This window comes from Pinus tabuliformis, chromosome 1_2 (genome assembly GCF_031772625.1).
Source record: "Pinus tabuliformis cultivar Carrire ecotype Pingquan chromosome 1_2, CPIR1, whole genome shotgun sequence".
In the NCBI taxonomy this organism is placed as follows: Eukaryota; Viridiplantae; Streptophyta; class Pinopsida; order Pinales; family Pinaceae; genus Pinus; species Pinus tabuliformis.
In genome coordinates this window covers 1,018,646,156-1,018,657,984 of record NC_142298.1, presented here as the reverse complement: position 1 = coordinate 1,018,657,984, position 11,829 = coordinate 1,018,646,156, and the positions used below count along the sequence as shown (strand labels likewise).

The window sequence follows — 11,829 nt, the reverse complement described above, 5'->3', positions numbered from 1 at the left end:
CCCTAGTGGCCCTGAAAGCTTCCCTGAAGCTAAACAGTGAGAAGAATGCCTCAAAAGACAAAACAAACTGTAGAAATGGATTCAGAATGCTGAAAAACTTCAGGAATGGCCTTCGTTCCACATTCACTGGCTGCACAATTCCCAATGCAGCTCCCAAACTGATTTGGCCCTAGTGGCTCCTAGAACTTCCACGAAGAAAAAACACTTGAAAATGACCTCAGATGACTATGAAACCTATTCCAATGGCTTCATAAGGTCGAAGAGACCCAAAATCTAAAAAAAAAATCATCCAAAACGGACTTTCCTAGCCAAAGTTATGGCCAATTAAAGTTTTCCTCTAGTTATGCCTAGAAACACTCCAGCTAACTTTAGTTGGAGACCAGTTAGGCCCGCCAAATATGGCGGGCCCACCAATTTTGGCGCTCCTGCCAGAATCTCTGCCAAACGAAGTGCAGTTACATTAAATGCTTATGCATGGAGGGCGGTTTATCTCGGATTTCGTGCCCGGTGGTTAGGGGGTTGAGCCCACGGTTAGGGGCCCATGGTCATATGGGATGGGGGGTTGGCCCCCTTCGGGCCCCGCCCAATAGAAAGTTCAAAATTTAAAAGACCTTTTTTCCGCCAATATGACAGATCCGCTCCTGTGGCCTAACGGTAAGGTGTTGTATTGTTACAATGGAGGTCGTGGGTTCAAAACTTTCTAGTGCTAAAAAATTTTCATATGTGCCCATTTGGATATGCTGACGTCATCCTTGGGCCACGTGGCAGCCTCCGGGCCTGCCACGTGGCATCTTGTGATTGGCTATGCAAAGGGAATATTTCTGGAATATTCCAAGGAATATTCTGTAGAATATTCCTTTTTTAAATTTTTTTTTGAAAAATTAAAATTTCCAATGTTATTGACAAATTCTTCTTTTTGCCATAACTTTCTCATACGGCGACCGTTTTTCGAACCGTTTGTGGCGCCGGAATCAGGAAGACGAGCTCTATCCAGTCATTTAGGTTCCAATCAATTCTGAGTGCTTTCATTTTTGACCATTTTACGACACTTGGTCCTGAGCTCCTGATCACAGCTCCCAAATGAGAAGGCTTTTGGTCCCCAAAAGCTCACTGAATCTCTGAAATGAACTATACAGCACTTGAGGAATAGAAATATCCTCTTTCATTCAGCCAACAACTGTCACGATGCCCATCCATGGCACCTCCGCTCCAAAAGAATCACTGCCTCCCAAATGAGAAGGCTTTTACAAAGATGAAACACTTCATCATTTCTCCTCTTTCAATCTTGGAGATCAAATTAACTTTTTTCCAAGTCAATATTACATTACATGCATGGTTAAAAACAAATTAATCAACCCTTCAAGTTAATCACACATACATGTTTAAAATACAAGGAAATCATCATGATCCCTGTGCTCATGCATATCATTCTCATGCATGCAGTTTATCCTTCAACTTTCTCTTAAGTACAATCATAAGTACAATATCCTCGATCACATGTACATGTACTTTCAAAGCTGAAATGAATATAACTTTTGTTGCAATAAAATGAGTCTCATACTCAGCTTTTCCATCCTGCAACTTGCATTCCCTTAACAAATAAATGCATTCAATCAAAAGACATGCAACTTTAATTGGATAAGAATTATAACCATTTCTTACCAATCCATTTCAAAGGCGCTTCCTTTAACTGCACATCGATATCAACATGTGTATCATCTTGACACATATCAATGATGGAAACTTCCTTCCCATTCTTGCCATACTCTTTCTCCAATTTCTTCAATTTTCGTGGAAGCATTGTTGGATTCAAAGTCCAACACCTTTCAGCAGTAAGTCCTTGTTTATGGCAATAAGTGCAACACATGTTCATCTTCTTGATAGCATGATTTGCATTGTTCAATGGAACTTTGGCTTCTTGCCTCCTTTCCTTCAAAAGTTTCCTGTATGTTGCCATTCTTTTCCAACATCTAGAAACACTATGGTTAACCAAACCACAAAAAGAACATGCAATTCTTTTCCAATGCTTGTGTGGAAATTTTTCATGCTTTACATGATCAAAGGAAATATGATTGAAATCAGATTTATACCTTTCCCTTTCACCTTCATTACCTTCATGAGGAGGTGAATCAAATGAAGAAGAAGCTCCGTTTGGAACACCATCAATCCCTTCAATGGTTTTAGAGCTTTCACAATTCTCTTGTTCAAGTGCATGCTTATGCACACCTTCCTGCAAAGCATGTTTCAAACTATTGCATTCCTCAAGGATACAACCTTTACAACCTTGAGATAAAGAACCTGAAATGAAACTCCTTCTAGGAACTGTTTCAATTGCCTTCAGAGCTACTTTGGAACTTTCTCCATAAGATTGTCCATAGCCAAGACCCAAATTCTTAGGCCGTACCTCAACCATTATTGGCTCAACTATACCCTGTGCATGTTTGCCCAATCCTTTTCCTTCATATCCCATTTTGGATATCAACTTGGACCCTATGCCTCTGGTATGTTTCTCAAAAGAACCAACATAAAAATTCTTATCAGAATTTGGAGACAAACTAGAATTCTTTACCTCTTCTTCAAGCTGATACTTGGCTAAGGCTTCTTTGACAACAAGGAGTTGTGTCTCCAACTCATGCATCCTTTCCAGATTCCTGTTCGCAATATGAAGTTGGCCTTCCATTTCCTGCAATTGGTTAGAAAGCAACTGCTTCTCTTCCCTCATGGAATTCAACTGCTCTTGAAGTCTAGAGCTCTCTCTTTCATCCTCATACATTTCTCTCACCATATTCATCATGATGAAAAATTATTGCTTCAAGCCTTCATAAAAAAATCTTGTGACGGAGGACGATTTTGAGAACTCACTTATGGAAGTTGTCATTATAAAAATGAACAAAAGAGCTTCAGCAACTCAAACAACAAGTAGTTTGCAAAATAATAAAGCAGTCAATCTTCAACACTGCTTAAGACACCTTTCAAGCTACACAATCAAGCTAGTGATGTCAGTCAAGCAAACCTAGTCCTCTGATACCATCTGATATGAAAATGGAATGTACTTGTTTAAGGGTGCAAGGTATCCATTTCCAATAATTTCAACTATGAGCTAGACACTCCAAATGACCTCTAAAAATGTGTAAACTTCTTATTTCTTATACAGAGATAGACTGTAGGGGCATTCACCGAACATGTCACCTCTAAAAAGAGGATGAGTTCCAAAGGCTACCTGGCCCTCTACAGGCTCTGCCTAAAGAAATAACAAAGTAAACACTTAGAAGTCTTTGACATACACATACTTGAAGTTTAAGGTCTTGCGGAATAAGACAAGTAACTTTCTGCAGCTGAACAGGTGATTATGGGTGTATGCAAGTTATGAATATTTGTTGTTTAATACTTTATCTCAGTTTTGTTTAGCATATCATCTTCAGCAAATAAAGACATCAAAATGATAAAGCAGTTCACCCCCTCCCGGGCTACATCTGCTAGACCAAGCCTCTCCAACTAGGCTTGTCATCTTGTATTAAAAATGCTACAAAGGCTAATACAAGAATTTGAATTTCTCAAAAGACATATCTGACTGTAAATACAGAATCGGAAGATAAGAATTAGCTAAACATGCTCTTTCCCAAACACTAAATAGTGAATTTTGTACCTTTTACAATACTTTCCCCAATTGGCCCTGGTGGCCCTTTAAACTTGCATGGATAATTTCGAGGTGAAGATGACCTCAATTGGTTCTGAAACCTCTTCCATTAGACTCAGAAGGTCAAAAATAGCAGACATAGGCTTTTGAAGCACCAAAAACGGATGAACATAGCCCCCAAACAACTCATGCACTGAAATGGCCCTAGTGGCCCTGAAAGCTTCCCTGAAGCTAAACAGTGAGAAGAATGACTCAAAAGGAAAAATGAGCTGTAGAAATGGATTCAGAATGCTGAAAACCTTCAGGAATGGCCTTCGTTCCACATTCACTGGTTGCAAAATTCCCAATGTAGCTCCCAAACTGATTTGGCCCTAGTGGCTCCTGGAACTTCCATGAAGCAAAAACACCTGCAAATGACCTCATATGGCTGTGAAACCTATGCCAATGTCTTTAGAAGGTCGAAGAGACCCAAAATTGAAAAAAAATTCGTCCAAAATGGACTTTCCTAGCCAAAGTTATGGCCAATTAAAGTTTTCCTCCAATTATGCCTAGAAACACTCCAACTAACTTTAGTTGGAGTCCAGTGAGGCCCGCCAAATATGGTGGTCCCGCCAATTTTGGCGCTCCTGCCAGAATCTCCGCCAAACGAACTGCAGTTACATTAAATTCTTATGCATGGAGGGCGGTTTATCTCGGATTTCGTGCCCGGCGGTTAGGGGGTTGAGCCCACGGTTATGGGCCCATGGTCATATGGGATGGGGGGCTGGCCCCCTTCGGGTCCCGCCCAACAGACAGTTCAAAATTTAAAGACCCTTTTTCCGCCAATATGACAGATCTGCTCCCATGGCCTAACGGTAAGGTGTTGTATTGTTACAATGGAGGTCGTGGGTTCAAAACTTGCTAGTGCCAAAAAATTTTCATATGCGCCCATTTGGATATGCTGACATCATCCTTGGGCCACGTGGCAGCCTTTGGGCCTGCCACGTGGCATCTTGTGATTGGCTATGAAAAGAAAAAATTCCCTGGAATATTCCAAGGAATATTCTACGGAATATTTTATTTTTAATTTTTTTTTTGAAAAATTAAAATTTCCAATGTTATTGACAAATTCTTCTTTTTGCTATAACTTTCTCATACGACGACCGTTTTTTGAACTGTTTGCGGCGCCAGAATCAGGAAGACGAGCTCTATCTGGTCGTTCAGGTTCCAATCAATTCTGAGTGCTTTCATTTTTGACCATTTTATGACACTTGGTCTTGAGCTCCTGATCAGACGATAAAGAGCGGGAGAATTGAATGCTTCAAGAATCATTGAATTTCGAGTTGTAGAAGTGGAGATATGAATTTCTTAAGGTTAATTATGGAGTTTTCACGTATGTGTCAAGGTTGGCTTGGTGTAAAGTTGACATATGACAGTGGTTGAAGCCTCGAATTACAACATTGGAGGAGCCCTTGTGTTGATCTAAATACAAGGTGATTAGAAGGCTTAAAGGCATCCAAACTTGCGCAACACACACAACAATAAGGGACTCGGTGGAGGCTAGGGAGATCTAAATTAGTCACAGCAAGAGGAGGACACCTACAAGAAGGACGAAGGCAGATCAGGGACTATTTTAGGGCTGGTTCAGGGGTACACTAATTGCTGGAAGAGGCCGAGGGAGATTGTTGGCAGGTCGAGGCCTTAAGGAGCTACAACACAGGTTTGTCAAGGATATTTTGTGTGGGCTGAACCTTGATGAAGGGTGTCGTGAACCTACAGGAGTGTTGTGTGGTAGGTCGCATGCCATACCACCAGCACATTTGAGGGTTGTCTTGTGCCCTATACCTTCAGCGAAGAGGAGAAGACCTATACAAGGAGAGGCCGCAAATTTTGAAGCTTGTTTTGCTGACTATTGGAGGGTTGTTACAATAGTGTTTGGTGCCCTAACTAGTCATCATGATGAAAACAACGAAATAGACTTGTTGCAGTAGTTGAATTTGTGTTGGGTCAAGGATATTGACTAGATTTGGATCAGTTTGTTATTGCAACCTGTTGGTTTCTTGTGGAGGACTTTCCGCGGAGGTGAAGAGTCCATCTTAGGAGCAGAACTGACAATGAAGTATTGGGCATCTTTGGATTGTTGGAGGGCAGCGTGTGGATGTCCAAATTAGCCCTAGACTAGCGTCTTGAAGTGACGAAATATCTAAAGATTGGGTGAAGTTTGCAGCCTTATGAGTAGCTCTTTGATGGAAAAAAGAGGCTACTAGAAGGAAGATTGGAGCTCGAGAACTAATCAACCTAGGGAGCAGATTGATGAGCCCGTGTACATGCAGCAGAAGTGACATGCAACAGTGTTAGGTGGCAGCCCTCCTGGAGTCTCAATGTGTTGTCCTTTGAAGGACTAAGGGGTAGCTAGTGAGCAGTACGGGTGTGAAGGACCGACGGGACAAAATACGACAAAGAAGCTACAACGAAGATTGTCATTATATCTTGTATACCATAGTTTGTTGTATTATTCAGATTTGGTTTAATAGAACGAAGATTAAGTTGTACATTATTGTACAATTTTATCGTTGAAATTCTTAGTTTGATAATGCGATTGATTTTAAAACTCTAACCTAAACTCAAAATCTTTGAAATTCAACACATCTCTTATATCTAAATAAGAATATATAAATAAGATTAATATCCATTGAACTTACCACTAACCCACAATTAAAAAATGATAAATGGGCATACGTAGAATTCAATCGCTTTTCGAGTGGCCCGCATTTTGTGGAATTTCTCTTACACCGACGGATGTCGATCATCTCGTCCATGTGCGAGTGACCCCACATTTTGTCATTTTGTCGACTTTTGCATTTATAGACGCGGTAGAGCATCTTGTCTCGTCCATGTGTGACGACCTTTCATATTTTGTCGTTGTGCTACACCAAAGATAAAATTCCACCTGTCAAGGGCATATCTTCTCTTCACAAGTAGGAGGACCATTCTCTTTCACATTTTGCAGTTAAAGGTGTACCCTTTTACGGATCATACAGGTCATACCTGTCCAGGGCTTACCAGGTATACATCTTCTCATTTGCTTCCCTATTGACTTCTCGTTCCTTACATACAGAGAGAGATAGGGATCGGTAGTCGACTTTTGCATCTCCTTCACAAGTAGGAGGACCATTCTCTTTCACATTTTGCAGTTAAAGGTGTACCCTTTTACGGATCATACGGGTCATACCTATCCAGGGCTTACCAGGTATACATCTTCTCATTTGCTTCCCTATTGACTTCTCGTTCCTTACATACAGAGAGAGATAGGGATCGTCTGTTTTGATGCCCACAAAATCGCGTTAAATACGAAAACGCATTAAATTTGTGTGTACATCATCAACATTCTTCACTGCAAATTTTCCCAGAGTTTCTGTTCTTCTCAGACTCTTAGTTAATCTAAATTTGTTGGTGTACATGCACTTAGACTAGCTGTGTTGGTGTACATGCACCTAGATTAGCTCCAGTTAACTTATTGCTTGCATGTGGCACATGTACACTTAGTTTTAGTTAGCTTTAGTTATTGCATGCACAACTAAGCTTAACTTAGTTGCTTTTGTGTATTTATTCTAAAACTCATATTGTAAATTCAACTTTCATTCTTTTCTCAATTCTTGCTCGCTTTCTTCCTTCTCTTGTAAGCTTGTTATTGTTTTTGCAGATCTAGATCTATCTGTGTTTCTCAAAAATCTTACAAAATTTCTCCTCACAATTTTTCACTGCAATTTTCCCCAGAATTTCTGCTCTTCTAAGACTCTTAACTAATCTCATCCCTCGCAAGCTGCTCCAGTAGCCTCAAACATATTTACCTATTTCTCATTTCTATTTGTATTTTGGAAACAACAATGGCTGACTCTTCCTCCGCCGCAGCCTCCACCTCCACCTCCACCTCCACCTCCACCTCCACCGCTCCTAATTTCGACTACGATGTGTTTATTAACCATCGTGGTCCGGATGTCAAGAAAACTTTTGCCAGCCATCTCTACCGGCGTCTTCAATCATATGGTTTGCAAGTGTTTCTAGATCAGCCTGAGTTGCAACGGGGTGAGTATTTAACTCCTCAGATTGAACGAGCTATTGAGTCTGCCTCAGTGCACTTGGCCATTTTCTCTAGCGGATATGCCGAATCAACCTGGTGTCTTAAAGAACTAGTTTTAATGTTGGAGTCAAATTCTCGAATAATTCCAGTGTTTTACCAGGTGAAGCCTGATGAGCTCCGGTGGATACGGGGAGGGTATGCTAGAGCCCTCGAGGGACTAGCAAAAAAGACAAGCACTAATCCTCAAACTGGTGAAGAGAAGTTGCGGTATGGCTCCAGCGTGATTGAAAATTGGAGAAATGCACTTTTTAAAGCTGCAGGAATAAGCGGTTTTGAGCTGGAAGCGTGTAACGGGTGAGAACTTAAAACACTTGTCTACTTATTGTATTGTTTTCTTTTCATAGACTTCTGCTTATATGCATAGACTTCTTTTTCTCATTAGGTCTCTTTATTTTTCTTTTCTTGTGAATAACCAGCGATGAGGGAGAGCTGGTAGAGAATGTAGTTGAAGAGGTTTTAAAAAATGTGAAGAAACGAGCTTTGGCCGTTGCTAAATATCCAACAGGTTTGGATGATAAGGTAACAGACTTTGAAAATACAATTCTTTTGCCGCGACAGCAGAGCGGAAAACCTCAGATGTTGGGGATCGTGGGGTTAGGTGGTGTAGGAAAAACCACATTGGCAAAAGAACTTTTTAATAGGAAGAGTTCTGGTTACAGTAGATCGTGCGTTTTATCTGATGTCAGAGATAAAGCAGGTAAAGGCTCTTTAAATTTGTTGCAGAAAGAACTTCTTAAGAGCTTGACAGAGAGCTTGACAGGTTGGGATAAGCCCATAGACAATATCCATGAAGGAAAAGCGATTCTCAAGGACCATATTTCATCTCCTAACATCTTAGTCATTTTAGATGATGTAGATACGCTGGATCAAGTTGATGAACTTTTGCCTGATCAAACTTTGCTCCATTCTGATAGCTTAATACTTATCACATCTAGGAGCAAAGATGTTCTCAGAAGGTCGGGAGTCGAAGAGTCGTCAATATATAACCTAACTGGCCTTAGTACAGAACAATCTCTTGAACTCTTCTGTTTGTATTCCTTCAACCAGTCACATCCACTCCCAGGGTTTGAATCTTTGGTATGGAAGTTCATAGAAGCATGTGGTGGATTGCCTTTATCTTTAAAGGTGTTTGGGGCACTTCTCAATGGAGAAAATACATGTTACTGGGAAGCCCAAATGGATAAACTTCAACGCATACTTCCCAAGGAGATAAAACAAAGACTTCAAATCAGCTATGAGGCACTCGATATGGAGGACCAGCAGACATTCTTAGATATTGCCTGCTTTTTCATAGGAGAAAACAGGGATATGACCATGAGAGCATTAGATGGATCAGGCCGTAATGGTTTGTGCGGATTTCGAAATCTAGAGAACAAATGCCTCGTAGAGGTGAATAGTGCAAACGAAATAAGAATTGTTGAAATCTAATTTCAACGCAGCTGCCAGAAACCAGTGAATAAACCTTGCCGGAAATCTCTCGGGTTGATTTCAGGCAGAAGGAATAATCCGGCAAGGAGGTCCGAGAAAATATGGAGCTGACGCGTGGTTGACCCCTGACGTAACGCAACGTCATTTTCTCGGAGGTTAACATTCAGCACTTGTTGGTCTTCCGATATGGTTATCCACCGTCGGATCTGCTCCACTCTCCTCCGCCGTTGATCACCTGGAGCTGCATACGGACCCACATCAATTCAATGTTTTGCGTGGAGTGAAAGGTTTATGGGTTGACCGCCGCGAGGAAATTTAATGTTTTTATTGTTGTTCGTAGAAAGTAGGTAGTTTGTTTTTATTTCCTTATGGCGCATGGTATTTCTCATAGTTTTAGGTGGATATCATAAATTTCGTTATGGGCACGTTTTATTTTTTTATATATTTACATACGGCATGTATTAAATGTAAAAAAAACGTATGTAATAAGTTTTTTTTGAGTGTGTTGACTTTTTTTTGTATGAATCGCACATGGGAGAGAACAGAGTGTTTTCTACAGCAGCGTAAGAAGAACGATGGCACAGTAAAAGAAATACACACAGCAGTGTGTAAAATGAGAAGAACCAGGTGATGTAATTTCTGGAATAGCAAAAACCATGTGTGGTTTTGCACAAGCAGTGCATAAAGAAAATGGTGGAGCCTAAGTTGTTTTTACACCAGTGAATGTAAATTTTGTTTTACAGCAGTAAGCTCATGTAAACTTTTGTTACAGCAGTAAGTTGTTTTTCACAGCAGTGAATATGAAAATGATTTTACAGTGGTAAGTCTTTGTATCAGGTTTTAATGAATAGAAATTTTTTTTGTGGTGAAATACTCTGTCTCTCAGTGAAATTTTTTTTGAGTCTTCCTGTGCACAAAAGGATCCTGGAGTAAAGTAAAACAGAGCATTGTCTCTGTGTGTGTTTGTTTATTTGGTTTTTGGTATTTTCCCCATCAAAAATACCCAACAGTGGTATCAGAGCAGGCTTAGGCTCTTTGAAGGTGACAAAGAAGCTGAAGGGAGAAGGTTTGTAGCTGCAGCAAAACTTCTCAGGCAGACAGAAGACTCAGACATCAAAGGATTCAGGTATTTCAAAAGTTTTTTTTGTGTTGCTGAAGAAACAGTCAGCTGTTTTAAACACACAGTCAAGGATTTAGAGACATAGATCAGAATACAAGGAATGGCTAGCACAAGCACTGGTATGGGTTTGTTTAACACCCAGCTCCCACAGTTTAATGGGAAGAACTATGACTACTGGTCAATAACTATGACAGCCCTGCTTGCTTCCCAAGATTTATGGGAAATAGTTGAAGAAGGTTTTGAAGAACCAGCAGATGAAACTGAGTTCAATGCATTAACTCAGGGAGAGAAGGATCTGTTGAAGAACAATAGGAAGAAGGACTCAAAAGCCCGTGTGTTGTTGTATCTAGCAGTAGACCAGAGTATGTTTCCAAGGTTAGCAGCAGCTAAGACAGCCAATGAAGCATGGCAAACCCTTAAGACAGCCTATCAAGGCATGGAGAGAGTGAAGACAGCAAAACTACAATTGCTGAGAAAGGATTTTGAAAACTTGAACATGAAGGAGTCAGATAACATTGACTCATTCTTCACTCATGTGATTGGTGTAATCACACAAATGAGAACTCATGGAGAAACCATTGAAGACAGAAGAATTGTGGAGAAAATATTGAGGGTCTTACCCTCAAGGTTTGATGCCATAGTCACCACCATCGAAGAGACAAAGGATCTCTCAAGTTATTCAGTTGATGAGCTACATGCATCACTGATAACACATGAGCAGAGGTTGAGTAGGAATGAAAACTCATCTCTTGAGCAAGCCTTCAAGACCCAGATGTCCTTTGGAAGAGGAAGAGGTCAAGGCAGAGGAAACAAGAGAGGAAGAGGTAGAAGCCAGAACAGAGGTGGAAGGAACAGCCCAGCAAATGCACAAGGAAGAGGCAGCAATCCAAATCAGAACCAAGGTCAGGGCAGCAGCCAACAAGGAGGACAACATCATGCTCAAGGACAAAGGTATGATAAATCTAATGTTCAATGCTATTATTGCAAAAAGTATGGACATTATGCTAGTGATTGTAGAAAGAAACAGCATGATAAGAACAGCAGACAAAATGCAAATGTTACAAGAGAAAACAGCAGTCAAGACAATGTCCTGTTAGCTTGTAACATGGCTGAAACACATAGTGAGGACATATGGTTTTTAGACTCAGGTTGCAGCAACCATATGACCGGAAACATAGCCTTCTTTTCTGCCCTAGATAAAAATGTGAAATCAGAAGTCACACTAGGAACTGATAGTAAAGTGTCTGTTATGGGAAAAGGAGAAATAAAAATACTTTCAAAGCAAGGAGAAAGGAAAACCATAGTAGATGTCTACTATGTCCCCGGAATGAGATGTAACCTATTGAGTGTTGGACAGCTTATCCAAAAGGGTTACAATGTTTACTTTGTAAATGATGTGTGCACCATCATGGATATACCACCCAGCAAAAGATGCATTGCTGAAGTGAAGATGACAAGGAACAGGATGTTCCCTCTCCGGATCAGGGCAGACATGAAGAACAAAAGGGAAATGGCAGCAGTCAC

The 11,829-nt window shown here is 40.6% G+C and overlaps 1 protein-coding gene across 1 annotated transcript; it reads left to right on the top strand.

Annotated features, from left to right (window-relative positions):
• The first annotated feature begins 7,360 nt into the window (after nucleotides 1–7,360).
• Nucleotides 7,361–9,185, top strand: LOC149209567 (disease resistance protein RUN1-like). Its single transcript, XM_089398676.1, has 2 exons — nucleotides 7,361–8,051; nucleotides 8,174–9,185. The coding sequence occupies exons 1-2, from the start codon at nucleotides 7,504–7,506 to the stop codon at nucleotides 9,183–9,185; spliced, it is 1,560 nt and encodes a 519-aa protein (XP_089254802.1). The 5' UTR covers nucleotides 7,361–7,503.
• Nucleotides 9,186–11,829: the final 2,644 nt, after the last annotated feature.

Bases quoted from the DNA above. Each gene is read 5' to 3' on its own strand.
- LOC149209567 (XM_089398676.1), top strand. From the start codon at position 7,504: ATGGCTGACTCTTCCTCCGCCGCAGCCTCCACCTCCACCTCCACCTCC. The intron at 8,052-8,173 runs GTGAGAACTTAA...GTGAATAACCAG, and splicing joins GAGCTGGAAGCGTGTAACGG to CGATGAGGGAGAGCTGGTAG.